At 37.6% G+C, this 24,377-nt stretch overlaps 1 protein-coding gene across 50 annotated transcripts in view; it reads right to left on the bottom strand.

The window, feature by feature from the left end:
- Nucleotides 1–24,377, bottom strand: part of PTPRD (protein tyrosine phosphatase receptor type D) — a 1,712,576-nt gene that overhangs the window by 311,339 nt on the left and 1,376,860 nt on the right. For all 50 annotated transcript variants that reach the window (XM_043515489.1, XM_043515496.1, XM_043515490.1 and 47 more), the window contains one exon: nucleotides 16,887–17,028. In XM_043515489.1, the coding sequence (XP_043371424.1) occupies nucleotides 16,887–17,028 (142 nt within the window). The remainder of the gene's footprint in view (nucleotides 1–16,886; nucleotides 17,029–24,377) is intronic.

The raw sequence follows: 24,377 nt of genomic DNA on the forward strand, positions 1-24,377 counted from the left end.
GATAGTATATCTATCAGTACAGAACAAGAATTTAAATATCTAAATCCAAAATCTAGCCACGTGTGGATTTAGGCACTTAACTTTAGGCAGCCACATTTGAAAAACGTTAGCCCTACTATCATAGACTGTGTTGATATTTCTATCTGTTTGGATGCTAGCTCCATGGGATACTTAGTTTAATATGTAAATAAATCATCCCAGAGCAAGCAATAAATATTTAGCAGCAAAGACAAAGTGAATTATTTAACACTTACTATCCATAATTGTTCAATCTCCATATCAAGAGTGTAGCCAGTACCTAGACTAGCTAGCATTTAACCAGAAATAAATGGCAGAAAAAATACCTCTCCATCCTAACATTTTTTCAGTCTGGGACCTGAATACCTTTCTCAGACATTAGCTGGCTGACTGTTAGCATTTTTGCTGAGTAGAACAGCATTCTCATCAATCTCCAGGATGGCAGCCGTCAATCAGTTCAGTTTTCTGTTACCAACTCTTGTTAGTTGCTTGACACATGGGCCTTCCTCCCTTGATTATGTTTGGGCTCAGGAGGGTGAACCTAAACACTGAAGGCTTGTACACACACACCCCACCTATTGCGGCCACCTGCTGTTAGCTATAGGTGTAACATGATTAGCCGTAGTTGACACTTGCTGTGAATCTGGGTTCAGCACCATTTCAGCTTTACCTACCACTGACACCCATAGCTAGCAATAAATATTTTTCCAAGCGAAGGCAAACCTTAACAAAAAGCTTGGGAGGAGCAATATCAACAGGATTTTGGACCTCTCTGGTTCATTTTAAAAACTGAAGCAGAAAACAACTCCAGTGAGAATTTTAATATGAAAAGGAACTGTGTTCTACCCCCAATTCACCTATTTAACTCCCACTCACTTTAAGAGTTGTGGCAGTGCAGCAAGTGGAAAAACATCCCTCCAAGTCAGTTATTTAGTGAATGAGCCATTAAACACTACAGGCCACATTGTCAACAGAAAGCAGAGAGAGCAAACAAGCAATTATGCACCTAAATTCCCATTCGTGCAGGTAAGCGGGGTTCTTGCAGATATCACATCTGTCCCCTCCTTTAAAGTCTTAATCCTCTATCAAATTATTCATGTCACCTTTAAAAATATTACTAAAATGCTGCCCCAGAAATGTAAACCTAGGCAACAATTCCACCTTCAAACATATTCCAGATTCTACAAATGTAGCTGATATTAATTGACAAACTTTTAATAACTGTTCCAGTCTTTCAATGAGACAAAGTAGGTGAATTGATATCTTTTATTGGACCAACTTTTGTTAATGTGAGAGACAACCTATTGAACTACACAGAGCTCTGTTTCAGGTCTGGAAAAGGTATGAAGTGGAATAGATTGTTTAGCATAAATTAATATATATTCTAAGGGTCCATTCAAGGTGAAGTGGCCCATTAACATGTCTGAAATCACAGGACAAAAAGGGAGGGGGAGGTTAGTAGGTTACAGACTGTTGTAATAAGTCATCAATCTAGTGTCTCTGTTCAGTCCATGCTTTTTAGTGTCTAGCAGTGTTACGAATTTAAGCTACACGTAGTCTTTTGAAAGTGTAGTGCAGGATTCCTTTGAGGATGAAAACTGAGAGGTCAAATATAAAGTGATCACCTTGTGAAAAGTGTTCACCCACAGGCATTAGGGTGTTTTTGCATTTTATCATTTTTCCGTGTAAGTTCATTCAAAAGTACAGTGATTGTTTGGTTTTACCCAAATAGTTGCTGTTGGGGCATTTAGTGCACTGGATGAGGTACACCACATGTTGTGATAGATGTGTGTGTAGGACCCATGGATCTTGAAAGGTGTATTGTCGGGGCTGGTGATCTTGTAGCAATGAAGATATGTCTTCAGGTTTTGCATCTGTTCTTCTGGCAGTGACTCGTGTGCTTTGGGTTGGTGTGTCCTGGCCTTGGGGGAGCTTGGTTCTGATGATGAGCTTGGAGAAGCTGGAGGGTGGTTTGATGGCCAGAAGTTCAGGAAAGATTTAATTCATGATGTGGTTCCCATACAGCATGGGTTGTATTTTTGATGATACCTTGTATGAGTTCCAGTGTCACCAGTGGCAGGTGACAATAAGGGGTATGCAGTCAGAGGAGGTTTTATTTCTGTTTTGAAACAGGTTCTCTTGGGGTATTTGGATGGTCCACTCCATGATGTGATCTACTTCTCTGGTGGAGTGTCATTGTTTGGTGAAGGCGATTTTTGGATGTGCTAACGTGAATATCACAGACTTTCTCCTTGGAGCATATTCTGTGTTATCTGAGTGCCTGGCTGTAGATAACAGATTACTTGATGTGTTTTGGGTCATTACTGGATTTATGGAGGTAGGTGAGGTGATCTGTGGGTTTCTTGTATATAGTTGTCTGCAGGGTTCCATTGCTGAATCTGATTGTGGTGTCCAGGAAGTTGATGCTAGTGTGGGAGTATTCCAGAGACAGTTAAATGGATGGGTGATGATTGCTGAAGTTATGGTGGAAATCTATGAGAACATCTAAGCCATCAGTCCAGAGATGAAAATGTCATCAATGTATCTCAGGCATATCATTGGTTTCATGGTGCACTGGCACCTTTCTAAGACCTGAAAAAGAGCTCTGTGTGGCTCAAAAGCTTGTCTCACACACCAATAGCAATTGGTCCAATAAAATATATTATTTCGCTCACCTTGTCTCTCTAATATTCTGGAACCAACACAGCTACAACTACACTGCATACTAGTCTTTCAGTAGCATTTTCTTACTAGCTTTGCTTATATATTTATTTTCAGAATAAATATACAAACTATTCAACTTGGTGAGAAAAGGGAGAAAGGAACGTAAGAATTTACACAAATCACATGAATATGTAATGCTGCCAAAGAGGAATACAACATTCATATCAGCTAATGTAGTCAATGGGATGGTTCACCTAAAGGTTCTCACACCATGCTAAAACTTTGACTAAAGTAAAGGTTTGATCCTGCCATTTAACATGGAGACATACATTGCATGTCTTGTAAAGTCAGCTACCAATTTGATCTAGTTTTCCTCAATCTTGTAAATTCAGTGGCTCATTTTACAAGACACACTTTGATGCATAAGCCTACATATGGGAGGGTGAGATCAAGCCTTTATTTAACGTATTTTGTACATGCATACTATAGTTAAGTACTGTATATATCAGTCCATGTAGTATGCATACAAATTCTGCTTTATGTCCAACACATTTTCTGATACAAGTGCACCATTAATTATAAGGAAAAAACATATGTTTTAAAAGGCCATTTCAAGGTCAGAAACATTCAGAAGGAAGTAACTAGCTGGAAAATGCTAAAAATGCACCCACTTCAGTTTTAGTAATCACTTCTTTTGCCATAGACTTCTTTAAAGAAAACAAAAACAACAAACTTTGATATCTGTAGGTTATCCGTTTAAAGACTTGATTTTAAATAGTCATTTCTTTTTATACTCAATTAAACTGCCAGCATAATAAAGTATTGTCCAGCTCAGTAGCATTCTGAGGAGCCTTGAACTGCTGCTTCTGCAGTCTTACTGTAATTTGCAGATGCATTTGACTAAAGTAAGAATTTAAAACCACCACCCCAAAAATGAAATCAGCAAGGCTTCCACCAACTACTGTTAAAGGTAGACAATAAAAGGAATTTCTGTTTCACAGGTCTTTGCCCCATATACCAGCCTTCTTCTTCCTATAATCATTAGGTCTGAGTATGGAACAAAATCCATAATATACCACAAGATTTTTGATAATGATTAAATAATGATCTTGCAGAAACCATACAAAATGTATTTCACACCTTTTCAATCAGCTCCAAGATTTCAGCAGCTAATATCTAAAGCTCAGGGAATACACATTGACTTACAACTATCCATATTAAGAAATGCATGCTGTGTACAAAGATATATCATGCTGGTCCAATTTCTATAATAAATGAATGATCATTCCACTGGGTTAGGCAGGTAGTGAGCAATCAGAGTAATCAAAATCAATGAAGTACTAAGTAGAAAGTGTCAAATACTCAAAATTAAAAAATAATTCTATTGTATTGGAAATGACCAGGTCATCAACATTTTAAACATTTTCTTGATACTCTTCTAAAACATTTACTCTTCCAGCTAACTAGGGCAGTGTTGCCAATTCTCATGATCATGTTGTAAGTCTCTTCATATCTAGCATTTTCCTTAAAGCCCCATCTCTTGGAGTCCTCTGATTACATGAGATTTTTAACTTTAATTTAAACTAAAGTAAGTTTCTAGTCCTTTTGGATTTAGGAAAAAAGCTTAAAAATTTGAACCCCTAAAGACTCAAAAACCAGGAGGCAAATAAAAAGACAACGTATTTATTATTTTTAACTTCTCATGATTTTTATGATAGTGCATAATTTTGGGAGACCAAACTTGTATTTCTGAACACTTGGGGATGGCCACACAGCTAGGAGCAAAATTTTGCTCTCAATTTGGTGTAACTGAAAACAAAATTTGTCCTTGGGCATCTTTTCCAAATGTTTCTTTCAATTAACATAGAACAAGCAAATAAACAACTAGGACTTTCCTGCAAAAGAGAATCAGATGAAGACTCCAGTCATCTGAGTCCAAAGCAATGTATATTAATTGTTAAAAATGAAAGCTAATTTGTCCTTAGTAAGGTTCAGTTTCTACCTTCCTGTTCCTTCCCATAAACTGGAAACAAATCTGCAATAAGTTTGCCAATCCGATTCATAGGCCTACATTATTTGCACTTTTAGGTAGTCTCAAAATATTTCTTCCCAATTTCTGCTTTTCCTTCTTATGACACAATAAGAGTCAATTTCCTGTAATTGAGGAATTTACAGTAATAATACACGTCTCAAACACCCGCTGTTGTCTGGTTCACTCACTAAAGAACACCTCCTTGCACATACATCATATATACACACTCCCACCTTTTCAAGAATTACACAAGTTGAAGGATTTGCACACAAAAATTCTCTTTTGTGAAAAGTTATTCCATCAGTTAGTTACCAGCTAAGGTTTAATATTCTTACTATCAATACACTAAGTCCAACTGTATGGGCAAGACCTTAAAACATTAGTGCCTAAAACTGGGCTCCTAAATCATGACTTAGCTGCTTAAATAAGTGACCTGTTTTTAAAAAGGGCCTAGTATCCATCAGCTCCTGCTGCAGTCACTGGGGGATGCTGTATGCTGAACACTTGAGAATTAGGATACTTGTTCAAATACCTAAATATTTACTTAGTAACTTAACTTTAGGCACTTAGTTTTATAAGTATATCTTGGACTGCATACCTAACTTTAGGCACTAAAGTCCATATTGAGGAATTTAAGCAAGTGATCAGATTTTCAGAGCATCTGAGCACAAACCTCGAGTCAATGGGAAGTGTAGGTGCTCTGCACCTCTTAGAATCAGGCTACTTTCTGAGATGCCTAAATTTAGGTATCCAGGTTTGAAAATGTTGGACTGTATTTTATTGGGGCTTTGCCACTTGGCAACTAATGAGCTCTCTATGGGATTGATTTAAAGCCCAGGGAAGTCAAATGGAGTCTTTCCACTGACTTCTACATACATTGGATCAGGCCCTTTGCCTGCAATATGAAACGTGCCACAACAAGAAATGATCGTTTCTTGGTTTACTAACAATTTATTTGAAGTTGCCTTCATCTTGTTACAATAAATCGAGTAAGGAGTAACAGTGTCTCTTTATGAAAAAACCCTGGCAACTTTTCAACCTTCCTAATCACTTTCCTTGAAAATCATTTTGTTGCAGGATTCCTCAGACAGTCTTATTGGTACAGCAGAACCAAATAAATCTGTGCATGAACACTAAGATACAGATTTGTTTATGTTTGGAGCAGAGACAATAATGCCATTTAAGACAAGAAGATTGATTTATTTTAATAAAATATATCACAGGGCAAATCCACTGAAAACAGTGAGGAACCAATGGGAAGCCAAGATCAGTTTCTGAGCTTGGTCCCAGGCTTGGAGCACTGTGGATCTCATGGGAGAGAAAGTGTCTCTTATTCATACCAGTTAGTACAAGGAGTGATTCCACAATGGTTCTCCCTACTCCACAGGGAGTTTCACCCAGTCTTCCTATAACAAAGTGGTGTTTCCAGGAGAAGGTGAGTAAAATGGGCAACAAGACATGCTCAGAGGACCCGTGCTTGTCCCCAGAAGCAGGGAATCTCTTTATTGTCCTTACTAGATGTGGAAAGATTAAGGACTCTTCAGCTTCATAAATGGAACATTAAACTAACTGTAAGTTAAGGGATCTGAGAAGCCTAAACATCTGGCCGTATTCCTTTAACTATCTATTTTTAATTACTGTTTAATAAAATTCAGTTAAATACAATTGGTAACGGTTCCTTAAAAGAAGCCCAGGAGAAGAATAGCAGAAGTACTGAGAGTCAGGATTCAGGTGCATTGGCAGAGCTTACACAGCACCTGCTTCTAATCAGTGCTATTAGTTTGAATTTATCTTAAAAGCTTATTGAAATGCTTCCACTTGAAAATCTTGTTTTGTTGTTGTTGTATGCAGTTACTAATACTGTACTTCACAAGAAGCTTTCGAAATAAATATCTAGCAAAATGCTTCTATTACTAGGCAACATTTTATATCCTAGCAGATCCTTTGTAGTAGTTTGATAGTAAATCATTTTAATGGAATAATTTAAGTCACAGCTAAATTTTGCACAAGATGATTTATCTGTTTGTAATCGAAGATGAGGGAATTTCATTTGCTATTGAACTAGTGAGTGGAGGAGACTTTATTAATGCATCTTTGCAACAAAGATTAATGGAACGGTAGTAAGTCAGCTGCACCACTTGATGTTAGTTTACAGCAGGCATGGCCATACCTGAAATAAGAGCTATCATAATAATATCTAATGTCATGCATAAACCATATCACATTCATAAAAGGATTTTTTTGGTAGGCTGCTTTAATCCTGGCTATTTTATTCTCTTCACTTTACAGTAGAAATAATTTTTTTTTGCTTTTATCTATTACTGTTCATCATTCTGTGTCAGAAATGCCAAATTCCCATTTCTAAAAATCTAAATATTTTACTATTAAAATCAGTTTAGCTTAATGAAATCTGTTGAGAGAGAGGTTATTTTAATACCAATGTAGTTAACTGGTATGTTTTAAAATTTTCTTATATTTGCTGATATTCCTTCATTGTGCTCCATATGAAATCTTATAAAACTAGACAACTACAATAATAAAGCATATTTTATAAATAGTTATTAGTTAAATAAACAAAACGTATCTTCAATATTACTTGAAATAATTTTGGGGTGGTTTTTTTGCAAAATATTTTTTTTCCAGATAGTGTTTCCATATCTTTCACTGGATGTAATTCTCAGGTTTTTTCCCCTTCAAGATGCGTGCCTATAGCATTAAAAATTGATTTAATTTTGCTGTCACTTCAGTACTCTAGTGTCAAACATGTCCTGCATTTCAACAAACCTTCCTGTCATCCTAATGGTGCACTTGATAAGACATTAGTGTTCTCAGAAATCACTAGACTGAAAAGCTGATCTACTATATGAGGACCTTCTTCTAGAAACTTAGCTTTATTATCCCCGCTATGCATTTTATACATAAATTTACCTTGGTAATAATTGAACTGAACGTTATTAAGCTTCTAAAACTACTGGTTTCCTTTCATCCTAAATCAAGTACATACACTAATAAGAAGCCAGATCACGAGCTACTTGAAACCATATGTAAAGAACCATATCCTCAAACTGGTAATGAAACATTTCTTCAGGAAAATAATCTCTAGTATAAAGTTTCCAAATACACATTTGCAACATGATAGATAGATCTGTATGTACGTACAGTACTATAGCCCTTTTAATATCAGAAGACTGCTGACAGCTTTGCAATAAACAGTGAACTAACTTCAGAAGGACAGGCTGACCTACTGCACACATAACAAAAATAAAACTATCTCCCACCCAGTATCACCCCACCACTACCACCTTTAGTGAATGAGTTATGCTGGCAATTCCAAACTCATGCCCATAACACACCTGACATGTATATTTGTTTAAGCAACAAATATTATACATTATCACTGTCTATTTTAGATAAACAGACAGAATAAATTAATCTATAGAGATTTCTAATATGTAGTTATTATAATATTTTTCTCTCTCCTAAGTATCTTGAGTGCACCTAGGATGCTCCTGAAAGAGATAAAACTTCAATGAATAAATTTTATAAACCTGTTTAAATTAACGGAAGTGGCTTTTCTTTACAAAATGTCACAATTTTATGGTCTGATATCTTATGACCTTCCAGAAATAGAAACTATTGTCCTATTTCATTGGAAAGGGGGGATTTTCCCAGCTCCCCTCCAATGGAATAAAGCAGCCACCTCTATTCCTGATATTTTGCAAAATGTTGGTCTTGAAACAAGTCTCTGGGTGCAGGACAGAACATTGTCCATTCTGAACTGCAGGGCAAATGGAGATGGAGAGGAAATTCCAGATTCTAAAGGGAGGGAGGGCAGGGGAGAGGAAACATTTTTGTGTCAGGTTGCTTTAAAAAAATGACAGCTGTTAGACTACTCAGAGGTTTGGAATGTTGGAAGTAGTCCCAGAGCAGACTGATTAATGGAAGCATAGAGGTGAGGCAGTCAAAGATGGAAGCTAAATGCAATTTATCATATCATTCCACAATTTATAAACAGGAATACCATCTCCACATTGATGGTATTTCAGTTCCATTGACTTCCACAAACTTTGACAAGATTTAAACAGGAGCTTACAGGTAAGCATGTGCTTCATTGCTTTCCTGAAGAGATGGACTTAAGCATGTGTTTAAATGCCAGGCTGAATCGAGGCCATAGGTAACTAAAGTAGGTGGATATAAATAAAGGGGAAAGTAATAGGAAATGTATTATCCAGCTTAAATTTTAAATAGCTCATCAACACAGTGAAGCAGAATGTACACTTTGTAATGGCATTGAGCTCTGATTCAGACAGTGGTTTTACAACAGTGGATTATGGGATTTTATATCATTTTAAACTCTGATACTGCATCGATGGGACTCTGTAGGAGCACAAGGGGCTACATGCACACATAAGGATTAGTCACTTGAGTTTGTAGAGTCAGGCTTCTTGTCATAGCTGACAGCTTCCTGTATACTAAGTAATCTTTAATTATTACATTTATCAATTAAAAATAGATATTTGATGCACACAAGTTTACTACTAGATTAAATAATTGCACAATCAAAAACATAAACTGTTATTTAATATAAATGGAATACCTCACATCCACCTAGGCACTGAAAAAAATTCACCATTTGTTTCTTTTCACTCATCTAATTTAATGGTGGAGAAAAATGACAAAGTAACAGCTAGGAGATGGAAAACCTTTATTTATCTATGAAACAGGTACAGTACAGACAGCAGTTGTCTATCAGTCTTACACTGCCCAGCTTATTTGATTCAATCTTGATCTCATAGGACCACCCATAAGGGGTAAAAAATTTGCAGTCTTCACCCGTTTCATTATCTGTCTCTCTACTGAATCACCAAAAGTGTTGATTAGTAAAAGCTAGAATGGTGATGTGGGGTGGGGGTTGTGATGTAATCCTCTAAGGACGACATCAAAACGCCCACCCATTGCTTCTCATAACTTCTGATCATTACTGAACCAGGCCAGATTAAAACTGGTGACCTAGGTGACTGGTGATCCTACAACTGACCTTTTAGGCAGATTTGCAGGATTGGAGTACTAACGTTTCTCTCTCGCCTCATTGTTACTCATTCCAGTTTGTAATCTGAATGGTATCTGATCAAGCATGGATTCAATTTGGGGCTCAATTCTAGGACAAGTGAGTGGATGCTCACAAACATCAATGAACTAAAATAAATTGGTTAAAAAAAAATAGAAGGAAAAGCACAATATGTTTTAACACTGATATATTTGCCCGGCTCATGATACAGTAATTTCCTTCTGTAATGAGCAGAGATAGACACTTATTGGTTACAGTGCTAAAAACAATTATTAGTTTCTCCCCTGGGACCACCCAGACTGTGATCAGCTTTTCAGGCTGAAATGAATGATTGAGTTCTTGTCTGAAAAGAATTAACAGATGTACATTCTTGGCCAAAACATTTTAATTAAAAAAAAGCCCTTCATGCTAAAGAGGACTATTATTTCTTTGTACAGTATTATTCCTCCTTCTTGTCTGAGGATGTTCAGTTCACCTGACTGCCAGACATCTATTTCATGAACAGTTATCGACTACAAAAAGTTTCTTATTATAAAATAGAAATGTATGAGGAGGAACAGTTTAACTGGCTGAAGCTTCAAGCCAACATTCATCTTTTATGACTGTCCACTTCAAATTGACTGTCCCTGTGAACATTAGATAGCAATACTTTATACTACTGATACCATTTCAAAATATGAAGTAGACATCATGAACAGATATACATGAGTGAAACTGAACTGGTAATTTTACAGTCATGGAAGAAAATATCTGAAATGTTTTTCAATGAACAAGAAGATGAAATTCAGAGGAAAATGAACTAGAACGGAAAAATAAGAAAATCATTATAAAGACACAAACCATGACCAGTAACTGTTTTAACTGATTAGCTAGATCAAAACAACAAGGAAAGGTACATCTTCATTTAGTAGACACATCCTAGCAGTGTAGAATGTTAAGATAATTTTCTGGGACAGCATGGAATTCAAAGAAGTTTCACAGAAGTAGAACTACCACCATAGAAAATAAAGTTTAGGACTAAGATTTTCAAAAGCAGATAGTGGTTTATTTTGCCTAAACTGATACATCTTAGAGATAGCTTAAATTTGGCATCCAAAATTTGAAGCACCCAAGCTCACTATTCACTTTTGAAATTCTTGATAAAAGCATTTTAGATACAAGTAATTTTGATGAACTTGAGATATTTCCTTCATTTTCAAGTAGTGTATGTACTCCTATTCTACCTGTTTTACATTTAGAAATAGTTTTCTAATGACTATCAATATGTATTTTATTAACAGTAATAAGTCCTTTTAAAAATACATTGGCATACAGTTATTCCATGCAGAAGGAAAAACTGCATTATTTTATGTTGTGTGATAACAGTTGAAAAAAATTGTGAATAAATTAATCATGTATTGGTGGGGAAAACAATTTCTTTGACAAATATTACATCTTGGGACTTGAGTGACTACTAAAATATTACTTGAAAAATATATGAGTTAATTGATAAAAAAATAGTTCAGTTATTCATGAATATTATTCAGCCCATTCTATTTATATTATGAATGACTGTAGGCGATAATGTAGATTTTAAAATTATTTTTACATATAAAATGATAATAACTAATTATGAAATCAATAGGGTGGCACACATGTATTTGAAAGTAAAATTTGAATCTATGTGCATTATATATCTTATGATACTATACCCTGATGTGTTCCTGATAATTTAAATTACATACGCAGAATTTATTAAACTATTAACACTAGTTATAGAATGAGTTCTCCTGACAAAGCGTACTGTCATGCTAAAGTTCTACATTAGACACAACAAAATATTCCTTCATTATAAAAGAACTGAAAACCCAGCCATAGGAAATGGACTGTGTGTTTTTCAAATTTTTGCTCATTTCCTGATCTGGCTAACAGTTCTATTTCCCTTCCCTCTTATAGAGAGCAATAATTCATTAAGTGTTTCAAATTATACTGCACGAAAGGCAAATGTTTCTATTTGCCCTGCATGTATTTACACACACGACTAAAATATATCAAAAGAGTTTGTAATTTTGCATCCGCTTATTCCTAGCACTTTTTTGTAAGCCATTTCAAGTAATCTGCACATCACTTGGTACCATAATTGCCGGTAAGTTGTCTGTATATTGGCCACCTTTCCTTTTGGTCCTCTCTTTCATAAAACCCTTTTGTATGATTGTCAAGCAGCTGTGCTTTGTTCTTTAATGTTCCTAGCACGGCTCCCCAGCAGAGACCACTTTATAATATAAAGTCCAAAGTACCATTTTCACAGCAGGGACCACAGTGTTCATCTTCAAAAAGAGGCATTAATAATAATGAACATGCTAATTCTGGTCATAAGGTATTTCACGTAGTCGGTTACATTCTCACTAAAAATCTGTGAAATTTTTACTATGGCTCTTCAAACTTCTCTTAGTGAATGCTTTTGAAATAGATATATGCATGTGTCACATGCTCTGTCTTTCTGACCCCATCCACACAACTTTCTACCATGCCTATGACCAGCTAGAGACCCAATGGACTAAAAACACTGTGTACATAGGAAAGATGGTTAAAGCCAGTGAATATTACCCAGGCACTTCCCCAGCTAGCTGATTCTTTTGGCACATGGTAAATTTCTTGTCACCAGCTAGGTACATCATGATCTTGCCAATGGGATGGGTACCCATAGCAATGCCAGTGTAACGGGTAAATCCAGTTCCCTGTTCTTATTTAGCACTGTGCAGTCAGACATCCCACAGTTCATTGTCCCTGAGAATAAAGGTGTCACTCTGTGTGTCTGACTTCCAGGGACTCTAATCCCCATGTGTAAGCTGCCCTAGATGGCTTTTCCCAGTTACATCACCTAGAGGAGCAAGCCAGTTTAAAATGGCCCCTGCCCACCTCAAAATCATGAGGTATTGTGAGAACATGAAAACGAATTATCATTACTTGTGACCCATCTTCTGATAGCAGGAAAATAATGGTGCTTTGAATGCATACCCCCCCACATCCCTCCCGCTATTTTTCAAACTCTGGAAATTGCTCTGAACCTTTTCCATTCTAATAAAAACAATGTCCTTTAATTACACTTGTCATATCAATGGTCAAGGAAACACTGTTAAATACATAATTCGCTTTTTATTATATACCACGATTGCTTGACATCGCATCAATCACTTTATAAAAGCAGCTTTATAACAGAGATATGAGAAAAGCATCTCAACACAAAGATTTTGCTCCTCTTCCTCCTCGCCAATTGACAGTGCGAGCAGAAATATTGGCACAGAGAATCCATTATTATGCATATTTGCTATGATGGTAATCACAGGGCTTGTAGCAAGATGGGAATATACCAGGATCCAGCCTCAGTTTCCAAGTGTCTATGTAGCACTTTGCTTTTAATTCACAGATAGTATTATAAACAGAGCATGCAGCAATGATGTGGGTAGGAATACATCCACTTTATGTTGTTTTGCTTTAGGAGGTTTCAGTCTCATAAAGGTGCACTCAAACACCACTGTGACACAACGGTGGCAACAGATAAAGCAGCATTTGTTGACATGCTTATAGTCTTGGCATGGCTTCATCAGCAAAGGGTAGGCTGGGTTCATGAAAATCACTGCTGGCACATAAATGACACCAACATCTCTACCGTGTTAGTGCACTAGCATTTCAGTCTTCAGTGGAGAAGGACCCAACCCTTTGTCTTGGCCTACTTTTCACGTAATGCTTCAGAGTGATCAGCGAAACTTATCTTTTCTGCCTGCCACCTCTTCCGTACTGTAAAGCACCAACTCCAGAAACCAGAGGCTGCAGCATTCCTCATAGCATTTACTGACCAGATACCAGGGTTATGAGCACAGTGGAAGAATCTAAACAGAAGAGGATAGGCAAAGGCACAGACAGCTCCTGCTGAGGCCCTGTGTGATAGCTGCCCAGAACTGCCCATAGAAACCTGATTAGGCAGACTACAGGGTGGAGGCGTACACATGTGGTTGTGATGGCAAAAAGGTTACTGCATTGAGACAAACTGAACCAAGTTATCTGTAACCACTTAAGCTGACCATACCTTCAACTGGTTAAAAAAATTTGTGAGACTGGGCCCTTCCTTGTGTGGGAACATCCCTCTGCCTCATCAACCCTCATGGCAAAAGGGTGGCAAAGCTTGTTAATTCTGGGTCAGATTCTGACCTCCAACTGCAAGAGCTTGGATGGTCTCAGATGCAGCACAAATGTTGTGCTGGTTCTCAGGGAGCACAGGGAGGCAGTATTTGAGAAGCCTGCAAAAGAGATGTGTACCACCTGTACAATGCAGAGCGACATGGGGGCTCTCTGGTGGATTAAGCCTCGAGGGGGCCTGGATCCAATCTACTCAGATCTATCTATCATACTGACATGGCCCCCAACACTGTAGTATTTGAGTGCCTCGTAGTTATTCACATACTTATCCTTACAGCATCCCTGTGATGTACAGAAGTACTATTGTGGTCATATTATAGGTGGAGAAGTGAGGAATATAGAGAATAAGTGACTTGTCCAAGGCCACACAGGAAGCACAAAACAGTAATTGAACCTACATTGCCTGAGTCACTGGATGCTCATGCCTGAAACACTGGACCTAATAAAATAAATGATCAACCCCAACATTGCCAAGTGGTTTCTAAACCTTCCACCTCACACTACCTGCCACCTAAAGCTACCTCACACTCTCCAGTTGGCAGATCCCAACTCTCTCTGGCATTATTACACCATTTCACACCTCATGGATCAATGTGTATATGGGCCTCCTTCCATCTCATGGCTTAGATCCATGGATCTTGCTTTAATCGAGCCCCGAACCAGAGGATCTCAGCTACTTCCTTTTATCCTTTTAACAAAAACTGTGAGCATTATGGCTGGAGACTATAAAGTCTCCCATTTCTAATCATTTTAATTTTTTCCTTGTTTTCTTACCAACTTTTATTTATCTCCATCATGTGCATGCACACTCATTTATTATTGTAGGGCTGTTCATAAGATGTAGAATGCTGACCTAAGTTATTTTTAAGGAGTATTGAACCATTTGAGTTGGAAAGAAAGAAAGAAAAACCTGCATATACTTTACAACAAACAGCTTACATTGCAGATGGGGGTGGGGAACAGGTAGATCATATTTTTAGAGCCAGCCAGTTTTGACATGGGTGCCAATCTTACACCCATTTAAGTATTCATTTTTGTCAATGAGAAGAGGATTAGTCTCAATGTCTCTCTACTACAGAGTAAGGAAGAAACAGTTGATTCAGAACTGCATCTTTAAAAACACAAGCACACACATTTCAGACCCAGGAGGCCTGTAAATATATTTCAGTAGGTAACGTGTTCTACCCTTCATTAAATGCTGTATGGAGATAATACATTTTACATCTGAATTTTCCCCCTTTTTCCCCCCAAGTTCTTAATTTTTAAATGATATATATTGCTATTAGAGAGACAAGGTGGGGGAGGAAATATCTTTTATTGGACCAACTTTATGTCGGATAAAGAGACAAGTTTTTGAGTTCACACAGAGCTTCTCTTCAGATCTTACTGAAAACAACAATTATTGCTATGTAATATGACTATTTTGGGGGCTTTTTTAATTTATGAATTTATAAAAAACTGAACAGAATATGATTTCTGTCATTTCAAACAATAGAAACAACTACTTTATTCAGGGAATTGAACAGGGGAGTTAAAATATGAACCAAATGATCAACCTTTCCATTTTTATTAACTGTGGCTGGGAAAAAATTTAAAATGATGCCAAACATAGTCAAGTTAACACTAGAGATAACATTTTAATTTTTAGCAGGTTTATTCATGTATTTATTTTCATTATGTCAGGTACTTCTGAGGAAAATTTTTAAATATATATCATATACACACTTTTCCTTTTTGTGATCCTTTTTCATCGGTGATGTAAACAACATAATTGCTTACACTGATTAACTTATTTGTACGTGTTTTTTAGTCTTTCTTGCTACACAGAAATCCAGTTCTTTGAAAGTAACACGAAGAGAAAAGAAATAAAGAAAAGCAACCTCTATATCTCCCCAAATGGTTCTAAATGGTGAGGCAAAGAATAATAAAACACAGAGCTCCAAGGATTGTCTTCTTTTAATGCTGTCTGATAAATGAAATTCTCATCCCAGAAGACACAAACCCTAACCCTGACCCTAAACTTCACAAACTTCCTGCTGAATGTTTATGTGGCTGGTATGGTGCATTATGTGCTAGTGTTCCGACGAAAGCGCCTCCCTCCAAAATACAGAGTGGACAATACACTGTAGGAGGGATTGGCAAGCAAGTGAGGAAAGGACACATTTCACATGTCATAACAAAGTTCCTATATGTCTCCAGAAGAATGAATAACAGATACAAAAGGCCATTTGATTACTAGCATTTACTCCAATGGGAATATCATTTGTAAGTGAGTCCATAGGTTTGGCACTAAATCTTATATTCCAACTCCAGGGTTGAAAAATTAGATGATCCTTTCATTGGCCTCAATAACTATGTTTGCTAAATAAATGAATAAAAAGATGTAGATGATGACATGCATGTCTGAGGCTGAAGAACAGCGTGTTTGCGCCCAGTACTTTGGAGAAAATGTTTAGCTGCAGCTCATCCTTATGTAAATACTGTTTCTGTAGTTTCACTAAGGTCAGTGACAGCATGGGTAACTTTCTGTATAAACGCCAATCCTGCAAATAAAAGCTGCACAAGACAGCACTAACGTGCAAGTCCGATGCAGTCACAAAACATGTTATTGTTTGCTTGTTCTAGCCAGACTCTTCCCATATTTCCTCCTTATCTTGCTTTCTTTGACATGGCATTTTCTTCCCCACCCTGTTCCCTGTTCAGTAAGATGGAGCCATTAGAGAGTCAAATATCCAAAAGAAAACCAAATCCAAACTTCAAACAAGGAAGTTCCCATTTTCCAGCATTCACAATCCAACAGTACCCTCCAAAAAGGAGCCTTAAACACTCTTTCTTTCATTAGCTGTAGAAAAATACCCAAAACACTGCAATGGTGTAATAGTTTTGACACTATCAAAGAAAATAAGTTATTGTCTGACAAGGACTTACCACGTAAAACAGTGAGTCTAGTGGACACACTTATTTCTCCAACACTATTGGAAGCAACACATTCATAAATAGCTTCATCTCGTGGAGTCCGCAGAGGCTGTATTCTGAGAACTGATCCAGATCCATCATCAAATTCTATTACCTATTGAAGGAAACAACAGCTGTCACAGGTGTTGTTACAAATGCCTACCTCTCAGCTAATTCTGTGTACGCACGATGAACTATCAATATTCATAACCTCCAAGCCAGTTTCATTTTTCAGATATACATACAGAGGCGAATTCAACAGTGACTTAGACTGTAGTGTACATTGGTTATACAAACAGGTGTAAGTACGCTTAAGTGGCAATGCAGTGTAACATACATAGATCCACTGAAGATCAGTGTAAGTATAATTTACATGGAAGGGGTTAGTGACAAAAAGCAACCAACAGGAAGGTGTAAGAAAGCATATTCTTACTTTAGGCCCCTCACACTTTCTTATACCCCACTAACACTCTCCTGCTAGTTGCTTTTCCTGTTGCACTCCACTCAGTGTCTTCCCCCTTTGGCATGTAAGCTGAATTTATTTTGCACTCACATCAAATACAAATAGCTAAGAATTATACTACTTCACCACTTAAAGCCAACATAAAATTCACTCTTTTATTTACACCATGTTTGAATGTGGCCCAGACACTTCCAAAGGACATGCCCTTGTTTTCTCCAGCTGTGAATTTGGTCCATGTATAATTAATATTAGCAGATAATATAATTTAAATAGAGTGTGTCCAGCTTAGAGACAAAATGAAACGACTGTGTTGTTCTTGGTGGTGATGTACGGTTGTTTTTTTGAATCATTTACATAAGAAACTTTCATTCCCCCACCTGAATATACATCTGTAGTCTGGAGCTAATAGGACTGCTGCCTCTTCCCTCCTCTTACTTGGGGAGATAAATCAATCATCTTGTCAGGATGTTGCTACTTGCTACAGTAGCCCACTCACCACACACACCTTCCCTAGCAACTAACTCAAAAAATAACTCACTTTCATTAACTATTTCTTTTTTCATTAACTATGTACAACAGTTTGGGACTATCATCAGCCTTGATCCTGGCTATTAGGCTGGGATGCCAGATTCATGGATTTCTTCAAAATAATCTGGTGTTTGGTCAGAAAAATAAAATTTACATTTCTGCTTAAGCTCCCTAGTATGCTCGAGCTAAGAGACTAACACCCTTATAAGTAGACATGAATTGCTCATAGGAACTACAGTGCATTGTATTTGTCACTAAGACCTCTTCTTCTGACTCCTGCATTCATTCAGTCAGGCATTGAAACTAAGTAAGTGCCAGGTCACTGTCTTGCAAATTTATCGTACCACAGCAGGTTCTTGTTTGGCTCAGGAGGTTATGTTATGTCCCTTGTTGAGTGCCACATGACTCTTAAAGAGGCAACAGACCCCTTAAGCCTTAAAAGATCCCTTGATAAAGCAAAACAACAGTTCTTTCTTGGGAGCATGGATCTCACCCACCTCTACACTGGTTGCTATGTAACATTTGAGCCATGCACATTCCATATGTGTTTGGGCAGTATTGCTATCATGTGCAAATGACAGAATTTACAAGCTCTAGCCCATTTGTCCTTGGTTTCTGTACACTAATGGGTTTTTGCATATATAAAGTCTAACATTTAAATGCAAAATCATAGCATTCAAATATACATATGCAAAGTTGTACCTGCACAAATGCAATCTATGTTTTGAAAATCTGACTCTTAGAGTTCAAGCCACATGTATGGAATACCAGGATTTTCCTTTGCCTCATATTGGAATTAAAATAAAAGGATAAGAGATTAATAGCAAGGCCCTCTATGAAAACTGAAGGGTCACCTTCTCTTGGTAAATGATATTAAAACGTTTTTGTTTGCAGGCATGAGACATGCAGATTCTCCTATGGTAGGCCTTGTATAGAGCACTGGGCAGGATGTTGTTGAACCAGGCCCAGTCCCACAGACTGCAGCACTGATCACCAGCCTCCATGGTTTTGGACTCAGGTTTGTATGGATGTTACCTCACTGTGCACATCCTAAGGCTGGTTTACTGTCTTTTCTGAGACTGGGAGGAGTCCGAGAGACAGCAAAATAATGTGTGCTCTCTTGGGGAGAGATCAATAACACAGCCCACATACTAACTTACTTTTCTCTGTTCTTTAAAGAAAGCCACCATCTTGAACAAACCTAAAGGACACACAGACCTCCCTCTGATGTGAATCAAAACAGGACAGCAGGTATATATAATGTGTGGGCTGTTATGGAGGGAGATGAGGCTCCACAATCCTAAGAAACAGGTTGGTACAACTATTTGACTCAAAAGGGGAATGTCAGGACTGAGACGTGGGCAGTCTGACCTAATGGTCAAAGTAGGGGTAGTCAGGCCTTCTGGTCAGAGTCAAAATCAGTATCCAGAAACCAAGATAGAGGTGAGAAACAGAATCAGAGTCCAGGAACCAAGCAGTGGTGGTGAGAGCAAGAATCAGAAACCAGTGATCAAATAGGAGTCAGGTCCAATGCGGCAGCCAGTCGGGGAAGCCCCTTAGTTGCTCAGACAACTTCCTATGTATCCTTCTGGCCAATTGGTGGGGCTGGCCATCGTCCCCAATTAGGATCTTTGAGGGCAGTGCCTCTGGGAGGAGTCAGAGTTCTGTGAGCCCCTCATATGCAGTAGTTCTGGGTCAGCTCCCCAGGGAGAGTCAGGGTGTGAAAGCTGCCTGAGAATCTGTGGGCCCAGGTTTGAGACCTGTGGTCCTTTACAGAGAAGCCAAATCATTACAGAATGGGGAAGCTTCAGCAGATGAATGTTACTGATATTCCCTTTAGTTGCACATTACACTATGGATTAGATATATGCCCCAAGCGGTTTTGCTCATGCGTAGGTTTGGAAGGAAAAGATTTTTATCAGTAACTGTTGGTAAAAATTAATTTCACCATACACACACCAACCAACAAAAAAAAATTTTCATCGATAACCACAGCAATTTACAGATAAGCAAAGCAAGAAAGATGTTACTTGAGAACTTATTAGAATTTTAGTTTAGGATATTTTAGGATATTCATAGTATTTTGATAAGTGATGTTAGCAATCATATTTTAACAGTTATAAAGCTTTAACTTTTTGAATCTCAATGTCTATTGTCATTAAAAAATTATTGTCTAGACCTCTCCCAATTTCCTACAGCTGTGAAAATTTAAATTTAAACTGATAAAATAATTTTAAAATGCTTAAAACCAATATTTTGTGCAATTGTGAAAATCAGGAAAATATGCTTAAAATAAAAAAAATCCATTAAAATTACAAAAAAAAAATCAAATTATGCCAAGCCTATTTATGGGCTAAAAATGTTACCTCCTGAACAGTATGGACAAAAGAATTGTGAGGTGAAACCAATTGTTCTGGCACTCTGATTCCAAACAAGATAGCTTCCTAACTGTAAAAGGGACCTCTAATGGCCAATAATTTTCAAGCTGAACGTTCTAATGCATGTGGTTTGAATGGATTTGATGCAAGAAAAACACCATGCAATGTTCATTCATAATATATATTTTCTGTATAAAAGGTCCGCTCTATGCCTTAAATTTCTGAAATGATAAACTGCTCCTATAAATTATTGGGCAATATCACGTACTTGGAATTGTTCAAACAGAGAGCAAAAGCACTTTTATAATGAGAGAGATACAGGTGAAGCCTCCTTACTACTGAGTAATGAAATTCAGCAAGATACATAAATATTTATTTTAGTGAATAAGGGAAAAACAAGAATAGTTATTTGAGACCCCTGCAGTTACTGCTGAGGTGGAAAGTCCAAAATGTTCCCTGTTTCTCCATGTGCCATTTCTGAATCTAATTTCTGCTGTTGCTCTAATTTCCATCTGAAAATTCTACAGGATGAGTTAATGGCTTTTTTCTGGAGAGGGAAGAAAGCTCCTTAAAGTGTTGATGTGCTTTCTGCTTTAACTAACTAGCTTTTCAATGCTTTATAATGAAAATTACCTGTTAAATGTTTCATAATTCATTGAAACATGTCCTGTCCTATTTGAATACACACTTTTGTTCCACATACCACTTAATGACTTTTTAAAATACATTTTACATCATATATTTATAGTTCAGTTCAAATATTTTATGGAAGTAAAACATGTTTATCTTTTAGCCTATTCTCCCATAAAACAAATACAGAAATAAACATAAAATGGTATATGAAACAAATACAATATAATACTGCAAAATAAAACTAAATCAACACAAATACAACACTCAGACATATACATGATCTGTCTGACTGTTTGTTGCTCATCTTCAATGTAGATTTTGTGACCATTATGGGACAAATTGCATATCCTTTATTATAAAGTGCCTATTCTCCTCTCACTCCAATTACGTAAAAAAGAGATGTTCATATGCATTGAAAGCTATAAACAATTACTTGCATTGAGTGGAGAGTACACATCTTAAAATCCTTTGACAACTATTTTTCTTACTGAATTAAATACACTTGCAAAGAACCATAATAACTAGTGAAAGGTTGTTATATCTTGTATGATACCAAAACATGAGCTGATTGCTTTTAAATACACTTAAAATAAAACAAGTAGCCCCCACAAAAAATAAAATTTAGCCTTTGCTCTATTGACATAGCAGGACTAATTTACAAAGCCATATGTGAGTTATCAACTTAAATACCATTAAAAGCTAACATCCTTGGTGAGTACTGTGAAAAATTATCCCACTGCATTTTGGTTTGTGTTTTCATAGTCAGAGGCACAGACTTAAATTTTCCTATAAACATTTTGGCATGCAAGTCTAGACCATTCATTCATATAGTGTGTGTCAGAACTGTGTGATAGATCATTTATAATAGCACTTTTCCTTGTGATTATTTTCTAAAAGCAAAATCCTATTTTTAATACTGAGAAGCTAGTAGAGATACAGCTGAAGTTATACATAATCAACTCCAGGTTTTGGGTATAGGCATCTGGAACAATTCATAGGTCAATCCAACCTTAGTCCTAACTTCTCCCACCACTTAAAGAGACAATAGTGTCCCCAGATTTACCCCCTAGAAACACCCCCACATTCCACTAGTAGACAGTCTATCATTTTGTTCAATTTCTGGCCACGAAAGGTAGGAAAGCTGCCTCCCTTCAGACCATTCCCAATGCTAATCTTTAAAAAAATCAAAAGGAAACTCTTAAGAGATAGCAAAACCATATTCTCTTCAATGGTCTTGAGCACAACCAGTTTGCAGAGAAGTTTCAGAGTAGCAGCCGTGTTCGTCTGTATTCGCAAAAAGAAAAGGAGTACTTGTGGCACCTTAGAGACTAACAAATTTATTAGAGCATAAGCTTTCGTGAGTTACAGCTCACTTCATCGGATGCATTTGGTGGAAAAAACAGAGGAGAGATTTATATACACACACAGAGAACATGAAACAATGGGTTTATCATACACACTGTAAGGTGAGTGATCACTTACGATAAGCCATCACCAGCAGCGGAGGGGGGGGGGAGGAGGAAAACCTTTCATGGTGACAAGCAAGGTAGGCTAATTCCAGCAGTTAACAAGAATATCAGAGGAACAGTGGGGGGTGGGATGGAGGGGAGAAATACCATGGGGAAATAGTTTTACTTTGTGTAATGACTCATCCATTCCCAGTCTCTATTCAAGCCTAAGTTAATTGTATCCAGTTTGCAAATTAATTCCAATTCAGCCGTCTCTCGTTGGAGTCTGTTTTTGAAGCTTTTTTGTTGAAGGATAGCCACTCTTAGGTCTGTGATCGAGTGACCAGAGAGATTGAAGTGTTCTCCAACTGGTTTTTGAATGTTATAATTCGTGACGTCTGATTTGTGTCCATTCATTCTTTTACGTAGAGACTGTCCAGTTTGGCCAATGTACATGGCAGAGGGGCATTGCTGGCACATATCACATTGGTAGATGCGCAGGTGAAGGAGCCTCTGATAGTGTGGCTGATGTGATTAGGCCCTATGATGGTGTCCCCTGAATAGATATGTGGACAGAGTTGGCAACGGGCTTTGTTGCAAGGATAGGTTCCTGGGTTAGTGGTTCTGTTGTGTGGTGTGTGGTTGCTGGTGAGTATTTGCTGAATAAGCAAATACTCACCAGCAACCACACACCACACAACAGAACCACTAACCCAGGAACCAAGCCCATTGCCAACTCTGTCCACATATCTATTCAGGGGATACCATCATAGGGCCTAATCACATCAGCCACACTATCAGAGGCTCGTTCACCTGCGCATCTACCAATGTGATATATGCCATCATGTGCCAGCAATGCCCCTCTGCCATGTACATTGGCCAAACTGGACAGTCTCTACGTAAAAGAATGAATGGACACAAATCAGACGTCACGAATTATAACATTCAAAAACCAGTTGGAGAACACTTCAATCTCTCTGGTCACTCGATCACAGACCTAGGGAGTGGCTATCCTTCAACAAAAAAGCTTTAAAAACGGACTCCAACGAGAGACTGCTGAATTGGAATTAATTTGCAAACTGGATACAATTAACTTAGGCTTGAATAGAGACTGGGAATGGATGAGTCATTACACAAAGTAAAACTATTTCCCCATGGTATTTCTCCCCCCACCCCCCCCCACTGTTCCTCTGATATTCTTAGAGAAGTGAGCTGTAGCTCACGAAAGCTTATGCTCTAATAAATTTGTTAGTCTCTAAGGTGCCACAAGTACTCCTTTTCTTTTTGCGAATACAGACTAACACGGCTGCTACTCTGAAATCTGATATTCTTGGTAACTGCTGGAATTAGCCTACCTTGCTTGTCACCATGAAAGGTTTTCCTCCTTTCCCCCCCCCCCCTGCTGCTGGTGATGGCTTATCTTAAGTGATCACTCTCCTTACAGTGTGTATGATAAACCCATTGTTTCATGTTCTCTGTGTGTGTATATAAATCTCTCCTCTGTTTTTTCCACCAAATGCATCCGATGAAGTGAGCTGTAGCTCACGAAAGCTTATGCTCTAATAAATTTGTTAGTCTCTAAGGTGCCACAAGTACTCCTTTTCTTTTTGCGAATACAGACTAACACGGCTGCTACTCTGAAATCTGATATTCTTGGTAACTGCTGGAATTAGCCTACCTTGCTTGTCACCATGAAAGGTTTTCCTCCTTTCCCCCCCCCCCTGCTGCTGGTGATGGCTTATCTTAAGTGATCACTCTCCTTACAGTGTGTATGATAAACCCATTGTTTCATGTTCTCTGTGTGTGTATATAAATCTCTCCTCTGTTTTTTCCACCAAATGCATCCGATGAAGTGAGCTGTAGCTCACGAAAGCTTATGCTCTAATAAATTTGTTAGTCTCTAAGGTGCCACAAGTACTCCTTTTCTTTTTGCAGAGAAGGTTATTCCCAGGACTACTTGCAAAGATTTATCCCCTGCAGTGCTGGCTATGTGCTTAGTCATTGGTAATAAAGT

Source organism: Dermochelys coriacea, chromosome 5, assembly GCF_009764565.3.
Source record: "Dermochelys coriacea isolate rDerCor1 chromosome 5, rDerCor1.pri.v4, whole genome shotgun sequence".
Lineage (NCBI taxonomy): Eukaryota > Metazoa > Chordata > Testudines > Dermochelyidae > Dermochelys > Dermochelys coriacea.